Genomic DNA, 23,072 nt, shown 5'->3' with positions numbered 1-23,072 from the left:
TACCCACCTGGATCATGTCCATATGCAGCTATATGGTTCCCCATAGTGATCAGTTTGGCACATCTAGAGCACTATGAAAATGCCTGGATCTTTGAGATATCTACGAACAGGGAAAAAGAAGCTGGCCACTAGATGCTAATGAGTAGAGACTTTAGGGCATCAGCATCTTCAATGTGCAGATTGGCCTTCCTACCTAAAGAAACCACATAAAATGTTTAGCAATGGCAGGGGTAAGAAGTTCTGCTTTGCACTCACAACATACCACGATTAAATGTCTCCAACCTATAAAGATGATTAGATTCTTGTGTCATTTCTCAGTTTAACCACAAACCCCTCCCCCTAGTGTCAGTCCTTTTGATTCATGCTGTTTGCATTCCACCAGTCCTTTTGCCTGCCATAGATTGTTGGCAGTATCTGAACATATGATCATGACTGACAGATTTCAGATGTGAAAACTTTTAAAGAAAGGAATGCCTCCGACAAATAGAGAGGGATACAAGCATGAGACACACACACACACACACACACACACACACACACACACAGAGAAATCAAGTTGATGTTTTATTTGGAACATATTGATGACTGCATTAGTAATATGTGCATACGGACAAATTCTTTAAGCAGTCTTCTGGCAGATCTCAGAGCCCTTGCCTCATGCTTTTTGATTGATTTGTCTAGAAACACTCTGGATCTCCACTTCACTCTGTGGTTTCAAAGAGCTCATCTCAAAAAGGAACATAATCACACCGAAGAGCGACATGGTAGCTGTTAGGATACCTATTGGGAATGCAGCAGTATAGTGTTTCTTTATAAGAGCATCTTTCTTAACAGGAAAGCTGGGTGGAAAATCAAGTGTGGTTTGACCATAAAGGTCTACAATATGGTTCCAGCTCACAGAAACAAATGTGCAAAGGCTGCTAATACACAAAATTAAGGCAGAGATCTTGTACAAAAATATCTGTGTCTTGACAAATGAGTCTTTCATGCAGCCGATCTTAATAGCCATTGCACTGAAAATTAGGACTGCAGGTTTCAACAAAACGGCCCATATTATCAGTGTCTGTGCATAGTGGAATTCCGGTGAGATGGTCCATGTTGAGTTGATAGGGCTGTGCACCAGAATTTGGATCGTAGACCCAGAGATGTTAAATGATTGAGGGTAATAAGCTTCCCAGAGTCCAAAAAACACGAACTGCACGCTCTTACTGTCAAATTCCCACAGGCGCCAGCATCGGCTGCTTGCTAGGATTATTTCAAACACCAAAGCTATTAGGCTGCAAATGAGTCCACTCAGTTTGAAGATACATTCCTTTGCCACAGCAAACCTGAAGATGGTATGTAAGAAATATAGCGTCAAGCAAGGAACACAAAGGAGAGGGAAACAGAAAGAGTTACGGTTTATAGAGCACTAAGTGCCTACACTTTGTCCCTGCATGGTCTATGCATATATGTATTAGGGTTCTACACACTATAGGTAAGAATATAAGAAGCTTAGAAATTCACTAGTGTGGCAGACATAATTACTGAAATTATGTAATACATGTCAAATTCTAAAGTGTTTGTATTTGTGGATTAGATATTTTGATGCTTGGAATTAATAGAGACAGCAATATGATATGTAAGATGATATGTATTTCACCTTTTCAATATATCAACATTATTAATAACTTAAAAGAAAGCAATAAGCAGAGCAATACTCAAATTGTCATTTCTAAAGAATTATAGCAGGGGTTGGGGATTTGGCTCAGTGGCAGAGCGCTTGCCTAGCAAGCGCAAGGCCCTGGGTTCGATCCCCAGCTCCGAAAAAAAAAAAAATAGAAAAAAAAAACCAAAGAATTATAGCAGAACATTTCATAAATATTACAAATTGAACTCTTCAATGGAACCTGCTAAAAAGAAACCCATTTATGTCAAAATAATAATATCCTTGGCATATGTAAGTATGTTTATATATGTGCTAAGAGAGATGTGAGTATAAGATCCATAAAGGGAACCCTAAGTAGATCAACAGAGTAGCATTCACTGTCATCTTTCTTTGTACATGTTTCTGAAATGTGCACATTTCTGAAGAAAGCTATACATGTTTTAAAAATAAAGTCACAGTGTAAATGACCTGCAAAATCTATAGGTAACCAGGCTGGGAATATTGCAGTGATAAAGTGATTGCCTAACATGTGTGAGACCCTGAATTATTTTATTAGTACCCCATATCCAAAATCTATGTGTAAAATAGGTGGCATCACAGAAATATCCTATTATTACCCATATCTTACTCAAAATTTTATATCTATATAATTGACTTCCTTTGAGTAAAACAAAATAAAATATCCTGAGGATGTCTTTGACACAAGCCCTATACTCCATATTGACCCTATGAGACAACTTCTTTGGACATTTTCTTAGTTCAAGTCTTTGGCTATAATGTTAATGTTCATGAAAATCTCATGCCCTGTTATTTAGCAGAAAAGAAGGATTCTTTTAGTCACCAAGAATGTGGATAATGAATGTCATTGCCAATTCCCATTCTGAAGGTTGGAGGGAACCATATTCACTTTCCAGGAAACTTACCAGCTACCCAGTCTTCCACAGTGGTTTTGCTAATGTGCTCTCTAACTGGAAGAAGAGAGTAGCTGCACTGCTTGGTTACATCAGCAAGATGGTTTTGCATATTATGAGGGCTTAGTAACACCTCTGTCCATGAGCTCCTGCTTGCCAAGGCAGATCTGAAGCAGTGGACTGCAGTAACAGTGTGGTTTGAAGAAAAATTGGAAACAGGATAGGGATGTTTTTTGTGCCCAGTAAGAGAGATAACTTTTCAGGATTTGCTGCTGCCCGTGTCTGAAAATTATTAAGTAGATACATGTGTACCACAGAGACCCAATTTGAAAGCCTCCTTATTACATTATTTTAAGTTTTTACCTTTGTATATTGCAGGTGAGTAAATTCATTTGGAAATCCAAAGGATTATAAGTGATCTTCCTAGTTACAGGGAAATGTTGACAATAGAGGAGTCAGTTGTGAGAAGACAGGAAGCACCACCTTCAGGAAAAGAAGTTCCATTAGGCCGATATTTTAGCTCAGAACATCTTGCCAATGCCCAGATCTCACAAACCTTTCCATTCGTCCCCTGTGCTTTACTTCACTGGAGTCTCATTTAAACATTAGCACACTGTTAATGTTAATGTTAATGTTAAACATTACTGTTGACCATCCAATGATAGTCATAGTATCATCCCCATTTTATAGACAGCAAAACAACACAGAAGAGCTAATTTATATACTCAGCATCAGGAAGTTTCGCAGATACAGTTGACACTGCAGAACCTTGAGACCTTACATCCTGGGCTATCTACACATAGGATATTCAGCAGAATTTACATTTACTTACCTAATTATATACCAAAGGTTTTGTCTGGTCTTCTATGTCCTATGAAAGTGAACATGATTAATGAAACTACATGGAAAAATATAAAACACTTGTCTCTTTGACTCCTGTAAGAAGCTCAACTGTTAGTGGCTGTCAAGTGTTAAGATAAACTAACAAGCCTAAAGCTTCTTATGTTTCCATGGTTACCATAATGGTGGATTGTGAGCAATGGTGTTTCCTGTGAATACATATATACTTAAAGGGCCAGTGTGCTAAACCTCCTTGTGTGTGTGAGAGAAATCTTTAAAAGAGAAATTTACTTTTGAAGTTGTGTATCAGATAGTCACGGTAATATCTAATGGCCATAACAAAGAGAATTAAATTTCAAAGAGAAAAGAATTATTTAGATAGCAAAAGGGGAAAAGTGCTATTACATAATAAAAGCCAAGTATCTTTTTAGAGAGTTTGATGATACCTGGCCTTTTATAAGTCTCTTAGACACAGACACAGATTAGATATTGGAAGTCTGTAATTGCTGAGCTCATAGGAAATTTTTGTTTTGATTGAAATCCAGAAGTCTGAAGGCAGGAATAGAGAGAAGCAGAAGCTATTGCTTTCTGTTCTTCTCCCTACAGCTTGCTCAAACTGCTTTTAAGAACCATCCATGAGGCTCAGGTTTTAGCATTGCCCATTGTGTGCACATAGTTTCTTTCCGTTGAAAGGCCTAAGAAATATTGTCATCATCGTTGCAGTACTTTTTATTTTAACATATGAATAGTTTGCCAAACCCTTAGAGTCGTGCCTAATAAGACACAGATGATAATACCTGTAAATATTTACTATCTACTATTTGTATAATAAAACATGAGTATGAGGGAGTGTCATTATTTAATAGCCATCACCTAATCCCTAAGACAAGTATCTTTTGATACAGACCAATGAAACTTGAAAAATAAATACAGCGAATGGAACAAAACCACATCATTGATGGTAGGATTTTTATACTCCCAACTTTTTGAACACAAACACACACATAGCAAATAACATGCTTATGGTCCATAAGTAAAATATTTGGTTTAATTCCCTAAATCTCATAATGAAACACTTAGATTCCACAGTGCTAATAACTACAACTCACTGAATAATAATGTCTGCTTCTAATACTCCATAGTCTTTGGAAGTTTCATGTTACTATGCCATGTACATTGATAATATCCATGTACTACTATCTCTCTCCTCTCCCTCCACAGTGTTCTCCATCTCAGTCCCACCATGGCAACTTTATATCTTCTTTTTACTCTTTCTGTTTCTTCTTAATAAAGATCCAAGTTCAATTAGTGCTGCCCATATGCACATGGTTATATGGACATTCACTAGGTTATGAGTAACCTACCAAGGTCTATGCCCCCACAGGAAAGTAAATTTCCCAACCCCAATAGCCATCAATAATAGCTCCTTATATATGGGTGAGGCTGAGGAGGTCCACTCCCACATTCCTTCTGAAATTTTGACTTACTGGATCTAGTGCAATTCTTGTACAGGTAACCACATACGCTGTGAGTTGAGGGGTGCAACAGTCATGGCACGTTCAGAAGTCAGCATCACATTGCTCTACTTCTCATCTGCCGGCACTTAATATTCTTTCTACCCCCACCCCTTCTGACAAAGTTTCCTGCATCTGGGAGGCTGATCTATATGAGCAATCCAAAGAAGTACAACTAATTATATGATGTGATATGATATGGTGTATATATATGCATGTGTGCAGAGTAGTAGAAATGAAGTATATATACATTTGTTTTAACAATGATTCTTGAATACTCAAAGTAATATTCCAGAAAGGAAACAAAAAGTACTACTAGTGACTGAGGTAAACTTTCCAACTGGGGAGGCTGTTTTAGAGTTCACAGCTTTAAGAAGGTTTAATTGTTCACAGGTAGTGAGACTACCTGCAACAACAACTAATAAAAATAATATTTGGAAATAAACTAAATGTTATTGACCTCCAATATCTTCTTGCTAAAACACCTGACTGTCAGTTACTGACTAAGATATAGAAACACTCTAATCATATCACATAACTAAGGGCTATGGTTTGAACGTGAAAGGACTCCAACAGGTTCACATATTTACATGTTTGGGTCACCAGCTGATAGGGTTGATTTAGAAGGATGCGAAATCTTTGGAGAAGGAGGCATAGTTGGTGAAAGTGAGACTCTTAGGAGAGGTCTTTGACTATTGTAACCCAACCTCACTTGTAACCCAAGCTTTCTCCTTCTTGATCCAGAAAAATTGTGAATAAACCATACCTAACACAAACCTATTGGAACACATGGAGCCATTCTTAGTCATGCTAGACTCTACCCTTGAAACCGTGTGAGCCAAAATAAATCACTGCTCCCTTAATTGCTTCTGTCATGTCATTGATCACAGCAACAAGCAAAGTAACTGAAACAATTTCCTACAAATAAATGTGTTGTCGGGGCAAAATCAAAGCACTGGAGTGGTTGCAGTTGTGTCTTTGTGAGGTACTGCAGAATGACCAGCACTGGGTATGTTTATTAGAGATATTTGAAAAAGTTCTAAATAATTCACTTATGGTACTCTGTACCACTGGTCTATGTATATTTCAATACACTTGTGTAAAAGAATCATTTTTTGCAGTTAACTCTGCACACATCTTTCTGTCCTGAAAACTCTCATTCTTTTCCTTATTTTATGTGGTTTATGAATGACCTGAAGCACTTTCTTTGTAGATGCACAGTATATCTATGCTATAGTCTGAATATATTTACAAAATACTCTAACTGCTCATGGAATTGTTTAACTGAAGAATTTATATTTTGTGCTACATTGTCAAATCTTTCCTTTTTAAAGCATTCACGTGTTATGAAATGGGTTCAACGTTCAAATGACTCTGAAGTGATTCCAGTTTTCTTTGGGTTGGGGGACAGATTTGAAAAGGCTTTCATCATGTTTCAGAACCTTAGGCTCACTGGTATCATTGTCAGTTTCCAATGATCTGAGTGGAAGAACTCATCGATAGGAGTTTCTAGTTGATGGAGGTACCTAAAAAAAAATAGACTTGCTGGGGCTAATTGCAAATCTTTTTCATTAAAGTAACTGGAATTTGCCATACTGCCCTTTATATTTTAAAGGCTGTAATCATACTATATAAAGTTAGTTCTTGCTATTTGGAATTCTTTGCCTCTTCTTGCTCCCCATGGTCAATTCTGTGAAAAGAAGAGAAGGCTTTAAATTCCTCCACAATGACTGAAGTTGACCCTAGGTTTGAATAAAAGAGACATCTCTCAGGTGCCTGGTGACATGTTCAGTACTTCTAAAGATCCTCTTTTACTACCTAAGGCTACAAAGGAACTCTGCAACATTCAGCTGTCCAGCAGGGCTTGATGTTTCTACTAAATAAAAGCTTGTACTTTGGATTTAGGCTCCTGTCACTCCTAAGTATGTTACAAGGGTGCAAATTTTCTTAGACAGTTGCAACAAAAACAGGATGTGTTCAAATGAAAGAAGAGTAAAATATAAATCATATTTTTCTCAAAGATGTTTCTTATAGATTTAGTTCTCAAAGACATCTGGGGTTAATGTTTAAAAGTTTTTTTTTTTTTTAAATTCAGTCTTATAACATCTCAGAAGAGTTTCAGTTGCATTATGTTTACTTGTTTCTTACAATGTAAACCATTTACATACAGCAATCCTCCCAGAAATCACTATTCTTTAAAAACACTTATTTTTATTTGATATGTTTGTGTGTGTGTGTGTGTGTGTGTGTGTGTGTGTGTGTGTGGTGTGTGTGCTTTGACTGCATGCATGTCTGTGCACATGCTCATACCATAGCCACAGGGACAGAAAATGGTGTCAGATACTCAGTCACTGAAGTTGTCAGCTTCCATTTCATGCTGGGAACTGGACTCTGGAAGACTAGCCAGTGTTTTTAATCATTGAGCCATCTCTTCAGCCTTCACTTCTGATTATTCATGTATTATTTTTGTGCAATGAAAAATTATTTGGGTCATAAAACTAGGCTAAATGTCATGCATATTCTTTTGCTTCATGTTGCAGCTTTCAAAAAGAAGAATTTACATCAACATACAATGTTCTTTCTCTTCTCCCTCCAAAACCACTCTCTTTCTTCATCCCAATAATTGGCTTTTAAGGAAAATAAGAGAAGACAATGGCTCTAATATATTCCCACATCCTTGTTAGCAAGTAGTGATGTTTGCTAAGGCAGGTAGTGGGTTACCTTTTATTGTCTCAATTTTTTATGAAGCTGAGCTGTTCCCTATTTCCATGAATCAGAAATTTCATCAGTTAGCCTCATGAGGGATGAAACTAGATGGATAATTTTAGAGAAACCAGGCCTAATTATGGCTTTTATTATATATTATCAGTTATATTGGAATTCTCAAGTCAGAGGTTACATAATTGTCTCATTTAGTCAGTAGCGTGGTAACCATGATCTGGGCAAAGCATTTGAACAAGTTAGATATGAGTTTAGAAAACACCGTTAGGTGGCAACTGCTTGAAAATAAGTTCACAGAGAAATTCTAGCAAAACGTGACCCGTGCAAAGCATATCATGCTAACAAGTTGTGTTTAGCTAACTTGGTAGAGAAAACAAATTTAAAGTGGAGTTTGGTGGTAAAAGCACTTGTGAGATAGTGGCAGGAGGATCAAGAATTATCTTGATCCTCACATAGCAAATGTGAGGCTATTCTGAGTAACATGAGACTAGACCTTAACAAAACAAACAAGAAAACCAGAAGGAGGCAAGTTACACAGTTCAAGTATGAAAATACTTGTCAGGGAAGCATAAAGACCTGAGCATAAGTTTCACTTTAAGTTTGAGTTCCATTGAAACCCAGAGTGGAAGGAAAGACTTGTCTTGCAAAATGTCCTCTGAACTACACACATCACACACACACACACACACACACACACACACACACACACACACACACACACACACAATCATACAATCACAAAAATGATAAGTATTTTAAAATTTAAAAACACAGAAGTAAAGAAGAAAAGGAAGGTGGAAAGGAGGGAAGGTGGAAAGAAATAGAATTATTTGATACTATAAAAATCACAGTTGTTTTAGGAATCTCCTCTTTTACTCAGAACAGGTGATTCTATCTCAAAATAGTCAGTTCTCTCTCAGAACCCGTCAACATTTCAAAATAAAGATAATCATATTGCACTGAAATTAAATCTTAGTCTGAGGCCAAAATAGCTCTATGCTGAACTATGTCCTGAGCTCCTTCACCTTGATGCATAATTTGATGGTTTCCCTTGTCACTTCCTATTCACCCTCTTTTCTTTTATTTCTTCTGGTGACTATCCTCAGAATTCACTTCGGAAGACAAAGCATAGAGTCTTGGTCCCTGTTTCTGGGACACTGGCAGGATTTGGCTCTAAGGTCAGCACATTGAAGCACTGATTAGAACGATTGTAGGCAGCACTTGCAACAACTCCTCCACTGGGAAGGCCTTGACAGCTTGGTGACCCTGTCCTCTCCACAGACCCTCCTTCAGCTACCTCTTGTGGCGGCTGCCTGAACAAAACCTCCCATCCGTAGTGTTTGCTGCAGGATCTCAGCCCAGGAAGTCATAACAGGACAATAGACACACAATCTGATAACCTTGCTAGCTCAAATCAAAGCTCCTAACAAGTAGGAGATGTTATTGAAGTGGAATAAAACCTTTGTGGGATTTGGGTGTGTTGACGTGGCTTCTCAGATATTTTTCCCTTTGGAGAAAAAAAAGTAGCATTTCTTGTCCCTTTATTTAAGATTAAAACCAGGCACAAGGACACGAAACAAAATAACATGTACAAGGTTAAGGTTAACTTTAAAAGAATACAAATGGAGAGTGATGTTCAAAGTTCATAATTTTCTTCTAATGGGAAAATGGCACAAAACTACTTGCCTTGTGCTGTGAAATCTCTGGGAAAATGTGGTAAATATGGAATAATCTTTATCCTGAGAAAGTTGGGTATGTGATTTAATTTGAGAAAACGATAACAAGTAATGAACTCATTTCAGACAGCAGGCCAAGGATGATCAAGGTCTTTCTATTTTCTGTTTTATTTACTTCACATTACAGGATATTATTGCAACACAGAAAGAGTTTGCCAGGGTTGATTTTGGCCTCTTATTGTCTCGATCACATGCACTTCAAGCTTTAGAAAACATTTCAGCTGTTGAAAATATCATTTTAACCTTCTTGTCTCCCTACTTTTACAGAAGACATTAACATTTGCTCCAGAACTAGTGCTGAAAACAGAGTGTCTTCACAGAACTGCAATCCACTGCCTCCTACCTTTAGCTCCCGGGCTGTGCCGTTTAGGAAGTCTTGGAGGAGCTAAAACTAACTTTGAAGTCATGACTTGGTAGTGCTCACTCCATGACATGGATAATGGTTCCCATGCCTCAATTCTGTCTTCAGCAACACATAGCAGATTAATTCATAAATTAATTAATAAAATGTGTATTAGAGGCACTTGGAAATGTCTCTTTTGTGTTTTATGTCATTTTAGGGTTAAAATTTCTGAGATTTTCTGACTTGGCATGGGCTTTGATTTATCTTTTACTCTTGTATTTCCTCAAAAGATTGATGAGTCATAGATGAAACTACACTGCTTTTTTCTTTGAATGTGGTTAAGAAATATTATTGTGAACATTTTATTCAGCTACATTTCACTACTTTGTTGACTGGCAGTCTAAGTAACAATTTATTTTGTGTGTGCCTGTATTTTCAATATATACCTTTTCACAAATAAGTGCTTCTTTGTAAGAGCTGAAAAGTTTCATTAATAAATATAAACATGGCTTTTCTTTATTAACCTATATTTATAAAGAATGTTAAAAGTAGTTCTTTTCCAATTAAATATGACCTAGAATATATTTGAAGATAATAAAATGTTCTGCAATTCTTACTCTCTATCTGTAATGACCTGAAACTGAAGGAAAAAATTTAGAAATAAAATTTGGAGAATAAACTGCTCTCAGAACTCACGGGTTATTAAATGAAAATACCAGTGCCAAGGGCTCCATATTTTCTTAAGAACTGAAGATAATGGGGTTCCCTGTGGTCCCCCAAACAATACAGACAATGTCACTGCTGTTGGTTGCCCACCAGAACTAGATAGCAAGCAAGACCTTATCTCTGAAGACAACAAATGGTCTGGTGACAGGACATGGAAAAATTTATCTATAACTGGACTAGAAGTTTCCTACCTACTAGACAGCCCTAATTACACTGCTGGAGGAATGCATCAGAGCCTGTGTGCAACAATAATGACCAGTCACACAAGATGTGCCTACTGGAGCTTCACAGTTAAGGAGGTGTACAATTACATTCAGATTGAGTCTGGGGTCCACTCTACACCTGGTACTGTAAGCCTGGTCAAAAGTCCATGGCTGAGAAGGTAATAGGCCCTAGTATAGAAGCCACTTTTAAATTTTTAAATTTTTTTTGGTAAATGGATATGAGGTGTTCATCATATTGACTTCTAAACAATTGTTTTTATGTCCATAGATTAATGATGCTGTCAGCTTTGGTCAGAAAAACTACCTTTTGCAGTGGATTACTGAAGACGTTCATAACTAATCAACGTGCCGGGAATAAGTGATGGATGAATCCCCTGCTTCAAATGGGACATCTATATGAGCTAATCCAAAGTTTAGGAAGCATTGTAGAAGATGGGATATAAAGAACATAAAGGACGTCGGGGCTGGGTCTCATCCTCTGCTGCCTTATCCTGAATGTCTTTTAGTTGCTCTCTCACCCAGTCATGCATCGAACAAAATGGAAGAAGAAATCATGGCATTTGTCAGTAACAATGGCTCTGACATGTGCAAAAGCTGGCTTTGCTGCTGACCGTGCCCACAGAACCATCTTTCCTCCCATTGTTGGTGCCCTGACACAAGGGGCAGGCCACCAACAGCAATGAGTAGTTCCACTGTCCAGAGGCACTCTTTCAACCTTCTTTCCTGGGCATGGAGTCCTGTGGCATCCATGAAACTACCTTTAACTCTATCATGAAGCATGATGTGGACACTTTCAAGGATCTTTATGTCAATAAAGTGCTGTCTGGTGGTACCACCACGTATCAAAGCATTGCTGATGGGTTGCAGAGGGAGATTACAACTCTAGCGCCCAGAAGAATAAGGATTAAGATCATTGCTCCCCAAGAAGGCAACTACTTGGTTTGGATTGGTGGCTCCATCCTGGCCTCAAGGTTCACCTTCCAGCATATGTGGATCAGCATGCAGGAATATGAGGAGTCAGGCCCCTCCATCATCCACCACAAATACTTCTAGATGAACTGAGCAGGTGCCAGGGATCTGGTGCATGAGCTGATTCTGAAGTATTGGCTTGGTATTGGTAAATGTACACATCCCATGCTAGCCTCATGAAACTGGAATAAATCTTTGAAAAGAAATTTGTCCTTGAAGTTTGTATCTGATATCATCACTGAATCATAGAACTTACTGATGATTTTTGATCTTACATTCAGGTTAACTGTTCCCTAGTTATATATTTAATACCCTTTGCATAACTTGAATGAGTCCTTAGTCCATATGGCTTGGTCACTCGGTTGCTTTGGAGAGCACACAAGTTACCACTTGGGTCTTCCTGTCTAACAGGGTGGGAAGGTTTGAGCCTTAGGACCCAGTTTCTGTTCTGTGTCTTTTCTTTTTCTCTTGTCTATCATGGTATTACTTGCCCTGAGTTAGGAATGTTTGCTTTAACACCTATACATGTATTCATCCTTTTAATTTATGTAAGGCTTTTTGCTAGTTAATTCTTCAAGAAATAACAAACTTTGGTTTTCTACTGTTCCTCAAGAACATTAGGGCCCAGAACATGTCATTGTAAAAAGAAAAATAAAAGAAAGTGCTGCAGGAAAAAATATAAGAATCATAAGGGCAATGTAATGGTTTGAATGAAAAATGTCCTCTATAGGCTCAAACATTTGAACATTTGGTCCCCAGTTGATGTCACTTTGCAAAGTAGTTATAAGAAAGTGTAGCCTTCTTAGAAAAAAGTACATCAGTGGCAGCTGGCTTTGAGGGTATATAGCCTCACCCTACTTCCAGTTTGCTTTCTCTGATGCTTGCATTTCAAGATGAAGGCTTTCAGTTTCCTGTCCTGCCACCATGCCTGATACTTACTTGATACTGTGTAAGTCATGGTATTTTATCAACAGTAAAATAACTAGTATAGAGCGACTTGGAAAAAACTAACATCCAGACATAACATTGCCATTTGTACCCAGGAAATAACAGTTATAAGTAACAGCATTAGATAGGGCTTTCAACATCATGTCCTAGAGGAGAGAGGAGGCCTTTTTCCTCTCTGAGGACTTAAAAGGAGGGCAGTTTTTCCATTAGGTGGAATGGCCACTAATGTCATGTCCCTGTTCCTGCAAACAACACCCCATTTATGCTACTATAATATTGCTGAAGACCTGGCTCAGATTGAGAGAGGATCCTGAGGAAGAGAGGTTTGGGAATGGCAGAAGAAATGACTTAAAGTCCATGATGGGTGCAAGCTGACATCTGTGTTCTGTTGGAGATAACTGTCTGCTGGAGATAGCTCTCTCTTGCAGACCAAAGCCAGTATTTTATTTTGCATAAGCTACTTCCTTAGGAATTACATATCAATTCAATCATTTACCAGAAGTTCCCTTTTGATTATCCCATAAATCAGCATTTTATGTCCTTACCTTGACTCTGAAGACAGAGCCACATGGCTGAGGCTGTCAAGTTCTGCTGCTTGCAGGGGTTGGAACATGACCCTATTGTTGCATGACATTACTAGCTTTCTGTTTCTTTCTCTTTTTCAACTCCATCATTGCCTGTACTTGGCTATCCTAGAATTTGCTCTATAGACAGACCTTGAACTCAGATTTGCATGGCTCTGTCTCCTGAATGCTGAGATTAAATGCATATGCTGCCATGCCTGAACTTAATATTTTCTTCAGATAGAACTTTCTCTGTCCCAAGCTAGCCTTGAATTAAAAAATCAGCTTTCTTTTGTCTCCTGGGATTGAAGGTGTGTACCACCATCTCTGGAGCTAAGCTTTTCATGGCCACTATTCCTCATGATCTGGATCAAAACCGTATGTCTTCCAGCCTCAAGATTTGAATCACAAGTGTGCACTCCATTTCTGAATTGTAGTTCATTCTAGATAAAAAATCTAGACTATTTCTTATGCAACTGAAAACACAAACAATAAGCTTAGCTGGATGTGATCTTGCCCTGAGAATGCTACTCCTTAAGTCTCTTTGTCTCCTTCCTTAATATCTTTCTAACAAAACTGGCTCATTAATGCAGCTGCTTCTGTTTTTCCAGGGCCTGGACCTAAGCTTTTCTTTACCTAGAACTTGCTCTGTCCCAGGCTAGGCTTTAACTCAGAAATCTGCTTGTCTTTGTCTCCTGGAATTGAAGGAGACAACCATGCCTGAAGTCCTTCATACAATTCATATTGCATGCTTATATTTTGCATAGTTGAAAAGTCCTGTAAAGAAAAGTTCTTATATTGATTTACATAGTCTTGAAATCATGTTTTCAGAGTTCTTTCCCACAGTCCTAAGGGCTGTTCTGGAGGTCACAGCATTTCATCTTGATGAGGAATGCCAGACAAATTCTCACTTCCTGAGTTGTGCTGTTTCTGAGTATCATGGTGTCATTAACCTTGACAGGGAGAACATTCCCCAATATTCTTGTCAGTGAGAATATGCCCTGAAGAAGGAACATAAAGTAATATATATATATATATATATATATATATATATATATTCATTATTTTACAAACAAGCCTTACTTCTACAGCAACTTCTACACTTGAGAAAACCCAATGCCTGCTGGATCTACTCCAGGGGCTGGAACCAACTCACACCATCTCTCCCACAGCCATGCTGAACCTGGCATAAAATAAAGCTCATTGTAAGTGAACGAAACTCATTGGATCATAAAAATGTAAAGGTATTTTATTACAATTTCCTCCAAGTTAAAACAGTTCCATCTTGGAGAGAATACTAAGACTCTAGAAGTTCTGAAGAGAGGCTCATTTTGAAAACAATCAAACACATAAATCTCAGGAAGTCCCTGAAACTTTCCTGATGCTCAAGTATCCTTCATCCCCAAGAATATCTAGATAAAAGGACTGATAAGGAAACACTGACAAGATGAGATATTTGGAGCAGACTCTGACGTGTTAAGCTGCCTATAAGTTGTGGAGATTGCTCTAGGGTTGGCGCTTTTGTGAGTTGTTACCTTTGTTTGTAGCATGAAGCTACCTTTGAATTATCTATATTCCTGTAAATAAATTTTCATTCATATTTGTATAAGTAATCCCAATAAAGTCATTGGCTTCTCTAGGAAAAGTGTTAAGCAACAGAAAGTAGAAGGAGATGAAAGTAGAAAGGGAGCTAGTATTGGGAAGAAGAAGATCAATAGGAGTGGGAAGGTAAGAAAAGTTAATGAAATGAATATGGTCAAAACATTTTATATATATCTATATACACATGTGAAATAATCTAATGATTACCAGACAACTATATAAATTAATTTTTATTATGAAAGTCCGGTGTTAAATATTACAACAAATTTTACAACTCTAAATTTTGAATGTTTTCAATTTAAAAACATATTTTTCTGTGCGATTCCAGTCAGTGTTTTACCTAGAAATCTATCAATGTATTGAATAAATTCAATATCCTAAATATCTTTGCCACTTATCTTTTCTAGTACCTAAAATTTCTACCAATTTGACATTTTGTACAAAACTATTAAATTATTACTATTATACCTATTATTATCATGATTATTATTACTATTATTAACTAGACTACTGGAGATGGATAGTTCTTATTTATTCAACAGTTCCGGTATGTATTATTCTTAAAATTAGGCATTTCTTGGGTTATTGATCTTGTTTAATCATGGAGTCTTTGAGTTCAGCATTGTAATTGACACCCAGACGATTTAAGCCTTATTTCTTTATACCCAACTAAAGGAAAGGTTTAGTTTCACGGTAATCAGTGTTCTTGGGATTAAGTATGATCTACATATAATCAAAAAGTTATCCTTAATTATTTGTTCAAGGAAGTATTATTATTAGTGGTAACTATCTACATTTTCAGTATTTCTGTTTTAAAATTCGATATAAAAAATAAAATTGGAAATATGTCATCAGAATGTGTATATAACTATCAAACAGGTGTAGTATTATATTTAGCAATTACACACTCACTACCTGAAGGAGGATGATTATTAACCTCTTGAAGAATGCTTTCATTCAATTCAAACTCTAAATACTATTTATAAGCTATATGTTTATATTAATATAGTATATTCAGTTTAGCCTGATGACACAAAATGTGAAACTTGTAAAATGTAGTCATAGTTTAAAAGTCTAATTCGGATTTGAAATTTTGTTTCATTGTTTTATTTCATTTTGTTTAGCTATTAAAATTTACTGACCTGTAATCAAGGAGCAGAGTGGCATGACAACAGTTAACTCGAGTGTTAACAACAGAAGACAGTTTATTGGCTGGTTAATTGCTAGTTCCTTAGACATAAAATGTAATTTGATTTTTAGCCATATTAAGAATATGTTAAATGGTAATGTAATTGAAAAAAGAACAGAAGGTCAGCCTCTATCATTTAAATTAAATGCAAATGCATTCAAGTCAATGGAATAAATGCCCATTCAACTTTTCCTTCTCCATGATTCTAGCAATTCAGGAAAAGCCAGATAAAAAGGAATTCAAGACAACTCATTCCATGTTTCCTCTCTATTTTCTAGCACAGTTAGCATATTGCTGAGTCGTACTTCATAGAAAATGATAAATACATAGTTGAGTGACTTACATTGACTTAAGAAAGGTCAATTTTATGGTTTCACTTAGTATGGAGACATTCAATTGTCAGTATTTCTGTCAAAAGTGGGTTCATTTAGAGTTTCAGCAACTCCTGTTCCCACATTGCAGCTCTATAGCAAAATATAAATTTTATAGAACTGTTTTGATGTCAACTTGGATGACTCTGGCCTTAATACTAATTACCTAAGAAGGAAATATTTTCACCTGAAAAGTCTAAAATGAATAATGCAATTAAGAGAAAAGTAAAAAGTAAATCCAGAAAGAGTAAACATTTTATAAAGTTGTATGCACTACTTTCAAAATCTATATATTCCAAATGGTATTCAATGTTTATAGTAAAAAGCATATGAATTAGAATGGTGGGAAATAAGTCCATCAATTCAAATATGAGTTAGGAACTGCTTCCAAGACACCAAATATACCCCTCTCAGTAGAGGAGAAGTAAAATGCCTAACTGAAATATTCCAGTCAAATGGTCTTTCTATTTGCAACTGTTTCTTTTTGCCCTTGATTGCTCTGCTCTAGAACAAGTTTATCCTATGTATTTCTATGCATGTAGTGCATGCACATGAGCCTGCCTCCCGTCTCTCTGTCTCTCTGTCTCTCTGTCTCTCTCTCTGTCTCTCTCTCTCTCTCTCTCTCTCTCTCTCTTTGTGTTTATTTGTATGTGTGTGTATTTTTCTATCTACATTGTACTTTTTAATTCTATTCATCTCTGCATAACATTATTTTGTACAAATTGTATTTAGACCAATAGAAAAGAGTCATGGTGACTTGAATAAATTTCAAATACAAACTTTATTCAGTTAAAATAATAATGAGCTAGAATTATTTAGAATTAATAGAATTGTGAACTTGTAAATACGTTTAGAGAAGAAGTTATCTCTTTGAGGTTATCTTACTTCTAAATAACCTTACCTATCATGATCAAATTTATGCTAACCACAATTTGTAACTAACAATTCCCACATTAAAACAATAACAAATTGAGACATGATTAATGTATCTCTGGACTATACAGTCATTGTAACATCCTTAGCTCCTGATTAAATTTTTTATTATAAATGCTATAAAAAACCCTTGAGAAAAGCAAGTAAACACACTGAAGGATTTTCTGCTTCACGGTTTGACAATGAAGTTCATTGTGGTAGGAAAAGGCTTGAAGTAAGAAAGCAGTAGCACTAGCTTTGCTCTAAGTTCAAAGCTCTTATAAGTTTCAAAGCAATCTCTTAACTGTAAGCCACCACTAAGATTTTAGAATATAATGGCACAGAGTAAATATTCCCATTACAGAAGGAAACTGAGAAAATAGTCAGATATGATTGAACCAAAACACTCAACGGGGCAAACACCAAATCATGAAGTTCTGTGCTGGTATCTGGAGCTTGTGCTGCCATCATCTGGCCTCTCACAACACAAGTCACAGGTTCAAGTGGACCTGCCCCTCTGGTCCAGCCACCTCCAATCTGTGCTTGAAGCTTTCCTCTGTGGAAATCCCACGGTATTGGCATTTCCAACATCTTGCAGTCACCATTGGTAAGTTGGCTTTCAACTTCTTGCCTTTACCCCGTATCTCAAGACCTTCATGTAGGAAACCTGAACCTGCACCACACACTGAGTAGCTCCAGTGACTGGGGACCCTTGGTATGAGCCTCCAGTATGTCTTGACAGTTTGTACTCTTATGAAACCATCACCATGTGGACAATGCAGCTAATGTCTGCTGCCACCCTGAGAAGTACTCCAGCCTCTACATCTGTGGTAACCTCTACAGACCATGGCAATGGAACTTTACTAGGGAGCTATTTTCTTTTCTTTTTTTTCCATTTTCAATTTAAATTATTTATTTACATTCTAGTCATTGCCACCACTTCAGTCCCCCTTCCCACAGTTCCTCTCCCATTCTTCCTCCCCGTTGCCTTGGAGAGAGTGCATCCCCTCCTGACCTCCCCCTTTCCTGGGGCTCAAGTCTCTCAAGAATTAAGGACATCTTCTGCCACTGAGGTCAAACCAGGGAGACCTCTGCTACATATGGGCCAGGGGCCTCAGAGCAGCCCTGTATGCTCCTGGTTGGTAGTTTATTCCTCTGGGGAGTTCTCAGGTTCTGGCTTAGTTGTACTTGGTCTCCCCATGAGATTGCTCCCTTTCAGCTTCCTGGACTCAGTCCAATACATAAGTGTAAGTATCTGCTTCTGTCTCAGTCAGCTGCTGGTAGGAACTCTCAGAGGACAGCCATGCCAGGCTCCCATCTGTAAGAACAACATAGAATAGTAGTGTCAGGCATTTGTGCCATCCCCCCCCAACCATGTGATGGATCCCAAATTGGGCCAGTCATTGGACCTCCTTTCCTGCAGTCTCTTCTCCATTTTTGTCCCTGCAGTTTTTTTAAACAGGAACAGTTCCGGGTCAGGAATTTTGACTGTGGGCTAGTAATACTGTCCCTCCACCTGAGGCCCTGTCTGTCTACTAGAGGTGGACTCTCTGAGCTCTCTTTCTCCAATGTTGGGCATTTTGGCTAAGGTTACCTCCAAGAGTCCTGAGAGTTTCTCACCTCCCAGGTCTCTTTCTAGAGGGTCCCCCACCTCCCACTCCCCAACGTTGCTTATTTCCATTCAATCTCTTAGCCCTCTGGGCTTCTCTCCTGTCCCCTTGTCTCCCATACCTGATACTGTTCCTCTCTTTTGCTCCCACCCAGGTCCCTCCCTCTCTCCTGTGATTATTTTCTTCCCCCTTCTAAATGGGATTGAACCACCACACACTTGGACATTTCTGTTTGTTACACTTCTTATAGTCTGTAGGTTGTTATCTTAGGTATTCTGTATTTTTTTGGCTAATATCCACTTATCAGTGAGTATATACCATGCATGTCTTTTTGGGTCTGAGTTACCTCACTCAGGATGATATTTTCTAGTGCCACCCATTTGCTTGCAAAATTCATGATTTTTTAATAGCTGAATAGTATTTTATTGTGTAAATGATTTTTTAATAGCTGAATAGTATTTTATTGTGTAAATGATTTTTTAATAGCTGAATAGTATTTTATTGTGTATTTTATTGTGTAAATGAACCACATTTTCTGTATCCATTCTTCTCTTGAAAGATATCGGATTGTTTCCAGCTTCTGGCTATTACAAATAAGGCTGCTATGAAGATGGTGGAGCATGTATCCTCATAGTATGGTGGGACATCTTTTGGTTATATACCCAGGAGCGGTTAGGCCTTCAGGTAAAAATATTTCTATTTTTCTGAGGAACTTCCACATTGATTTCCAGAGTGGTTGTACCAGCTTGCAATCCCACCAACAATGGAGGAGTGTTCCTCTTTCTCTACATCCTCCCCAGCATCTGCTGTCACCTGAGTTTTTGATCTTAGCCATTCTGACTGGTGTGAGGTGGAATCCCAGGGTTGTTTTGATTTTTATTTCTCTGATGACTAAAGACTTTGAACATTTTTTTAAATGTTTCCTGACCATTTGAAATTCTTCTGTTGTGAGTTCTGTCTAGCTTTGTACCCCGTTTTTAATTGGGTTATTTGGCTTTTTTTGAGGTTAACTTCTCAAGTTCTTTATATTTTGGATTTTAGCCCTCTGTTGGATGTAGGGTTAGTGAAGATTTTTCCCAATCTGTAGGTTGACCCTTTGTCCAATTGATGGTGTGTTTTGCCTAATAAAAGCTTTTCAGTTTCATGAGGTCCCTTAGGGAGCTGTTATCCTTGGGGAGTTTTTTCAGCACCATTTTCAGTTCAGGCTTTCTTCTTCTGAGTGAATTTACATTTGCATAAGTTAGAGCCTCTGGTAAGTGGCTTATTGACCTCAGGGCATCCTTCCTATTGTCACTGTACAAAGGGAAGTTCCTTCTTAATTGAGCTAATCTTTTTATCACCTCACACCTTCCTTGCTTGAAAATTTAACCCTCTTCTTTTTCTCAGCAAATTGTCCATCATGCTTTTGTAAGGCTGACTTGTCCTTTCCCTCTACAAACCTGGATAAGATCACTAAGCATCAATCACAGCACAGGGTGAAGGCTATATTGTCTTGACAGGTCCTCTGCAAGTTCAACATAATTCATTTAATTGAAATTTTGCCTCACTCTAATTTTGGGGATCCAGAAAGCATGCAGATTCCTTTCCAGAAGGCAAGGCAAATGGCCTCTATCCCAATTTTCTTTAGGGGAAATTCTCTTAAGAATACCTGTTCCCCTCTGGCACCTCCTGCTTTTCTATGCCTATTGAAAAGGCCTATTAAGCTTTGCTTAGAGCATTCTAAGGCTTCTTTATCCCTGGGCTCCAAAACTTCTCTGCATTTGTCCTACAAGCCAGTTTTAAAGGCACACACACCATGCATAAGAGGTTTATCACAGCAACAATATTGCTACTCAGTATCAGTGGTTGCAGCAGTTACTTTTCTTGTTGCTATAGCAAAACACCTGACAAAAGGAGGCATTAATTAGCTCACAGTAAGAAGGTATAGACCTTCCTTCTGGGAAAGAATAGGCAGTGATGATGGCTCTAGCTGTGGTGGTAAAGGCTAGAAGCAGTGGGGCAGCTGGTGAACTGGAAGCAGCATGAGGTAATTGATGATGTTCAGCTCATTTACCTCTTTTATCCTTCTTCAATCTGGCACCCTATCCCACAGCATAGGTGCACTCACATGCTGGTTGACTTTTCTCTTCTCATTTAAAAACCACTCTGGAGGATAGCTTCACAGAGATTTGCATGGGTGTGTCTCCGAGGTTATTCCTAACCTAATTAAATTGACAATGAAGATTAAACACCACTGTTTATAAAGTTGAAAGTAAAAGGCTAGACTGCTCAGAATATGAAATACAGATTATACAGAGTTGTAGGCTTTGAAAGCAGGAAAGAGTCTAAACAGATATATAAAATGCCCATCCTGGAACTACAGAGTCATACTTTTCCAACTATGTTTGCTTGTGTCTAATAATAAAGCACATGATAATGAACATATATTGTGGATTTTAATTCTAAGCTTATGTTTGTTTTATTACTTGTAAAGGATTCAGGTATTGTTGGACCCGAAGGACCACTACCAAAGATCCACTCGTCCTCAAAGACCACCGAAACCAGATTCGATGCAACCAGAAAGAGGTTTAATAATTTGATTTCCGGCATGCTGAGGTTCCTCAGCCTTCAGACGGAACAGAAGGAAAGAACCCCCCTAAAGATTCATGCTACTTTTAAACACAAAAACCACAAGAGCCATAGGAATAGAGAGGGGGACATTGAGGCATATGAGGATTGGTTGGGCTCTTCCGCCCCTTGACTTCATTGGTCCACATCGTGGTTACATTATTTCTGGTGACCTCTCTGGGCAATGCAAAGCCTCTGGCAGTCCTGCAAGCCATGAGACTGCCTCCTGTTAGTCATGGGGCTCTAAGGACAGGGTGTAACTAGGTCATAAAACCACAGTGGGGATGGTTGAGGATTAACTGATGTAATTCCTCTGCAGGGGAGTTTCATTAGGGGGTATCTTACAGGCTGCTTTGTAATTTTCTTTAGGTTTTACAGTATGTCCTTTACTTTTTCCATTTTAAATCTTTGTAACAACCCTTTGAATTGATATATTAACCATTAATTAATTGAAATTTACTCTAAGTCATTGATAACCAAAGTACGCCATTACACAAAAAGCAGTACCTTCTTGAAATTGCTTAGAAAAGAAATGTAGAGGAACTCAGGCCTACAATAATAACATGCATTTTCAAAGATCCATGAGAGGGGCGTCAAGAACATTCAATAATAATAAATATTGTTCCACATTATCCCAAGATTAACCAAATAGACTTTATTGTAAACTTTCATTATTAGTGAATGCTTTTTCTCTTCCAGTATGAAACATTTTATTTCTAAGGGATTGTGCTATAAGCATATGCTTATGTGAATGCCATCAACTGGAGATTTAACACAGAGAGAAGGGCCATTTCACAAATAAGAAATCTCTTCCCTTCCCCATACCTGCTACACTGAGTGGCTTGTGGTACACTGATCTGGTAAAATCTTTGCATGATCTTCCTTCTTCTTGAGCTGGTTGTTGCCTGTGAATTGTATCTTGGGTATTCTGAGCTTTTGGGGTAATATCCATCCACTTATAAGTGAGTGTATACCATGTGTGTTCTTTTGTGAATGGGTTATCTCACTCAAGATGACATTTTCTAGTTCCATCTATTTGCCTATGAATTTGATGAAGTCATTGTTTTTGATAGCTGAGTAGTACTCCATTGTGTAAATTTACCACATTTTCTGTATCCATTCCTCTGTTGAAGGATATCTGGGTTCTTTCCAGCTTCTGGCTATTATAAATAAGGCTGCTGTGAACTTTGTGGAGCACGTGTCCTTGTTGTATATTGGAGCATCTTTTGGGTATATGCCCAGGAGTAGTATAGCTGGGTCCTCAGGTAGTACAATGACCAATTTTCTGTGAAACCTCCAGACTGTTTTCCAGAGTGGTTGTACCAGTTTGCAATCCCACCAACAATAGAAGAGTGTTTTTCTCCACATCCTTGCCAGCATCTGTTGTCAACTGAGTTTTTGATCTTAGCCATTCTGACTGGTGTGAGGTGGAATCTCAGAGTTGTTTTAATTTGCATTTCCTTGATGACTAAGGATATTGAACATTTCTTTAGGTGCTTCTTGTATGTTGTAAAATTATAAAAAAATAAAACAGTCTTTTTACCCATTCTAGATCTGGCACTGCGGTGCCCCAAGATATCTGCTAGATATCTTAAGTCTCAGTCAGCAAAGCATCTTACCTGCTTTACTCCATCCCAT

At 37.8% G+C, this 23,072-nt stretch overlaps 2 protein-coding genes across 2 annotated transcripts; one reads left to right on the top strand and one right to left on the bottom strand.

Annotated features, from left to right (window-relative positions):
- Window positions 1-551: 551 nt before the first annotated feature.
- On the bottom strand, window positions 552-2,951 carry LOC116889311. Its single transcript, XM_032890430.1, has 2 exons — window positions 2,923-2,951; window positions 552-1,328 (listed from the first exon to the last, which is right to left on the bottom strand). Exons 1-2 carry the CDS (start codon window positions 2,949-2,951, stop codon window positions 656-658), a joined length of 702 nt encoding a protein of 233 aa, XP_032746321.1. The 3' UTR covers window positions 552-655.
- Window positions 2,952-11,329: 8,378 nt separating this feature from the next.
- LOC116889259 (actin, alpha skeletal muscle-like) lies at window positions 11,330-11,716 on the top strand. The gene has a single exon (XM_032890406.1). The coding sequence runs from the start codon at window positions 11,393-11,395 to the stop codon at window positions 11,714-11,716; it is 324 nt and encodes a 107-aa protein (XP_032746297.1). The 5' UTR covers window positions 11,330-11,392.
- Window positions 11,717-23,072: the final 11,356 nt, after the last annotated feature.

Source organism: Rattus rattus, chromosome X (assembly GCF_011064425.1).
Source record: "Rattus rattus isolate New Zealand chromosome X, Rrattus_CSIRO_v1, whole genome shotgun sequence".
In the NCBI taxonomy this organism is placed as follows: Eukaryota; Metazoa; Chordata; class Mammalia; order Rodentia; family Muridae; genus Rattus; species Rattus rattus.
The sequence above is the reverse complement of the archived record's forward strand: the minus strand, read 5'-3'. Positions and strand labels throughout refer to the sequence as shown.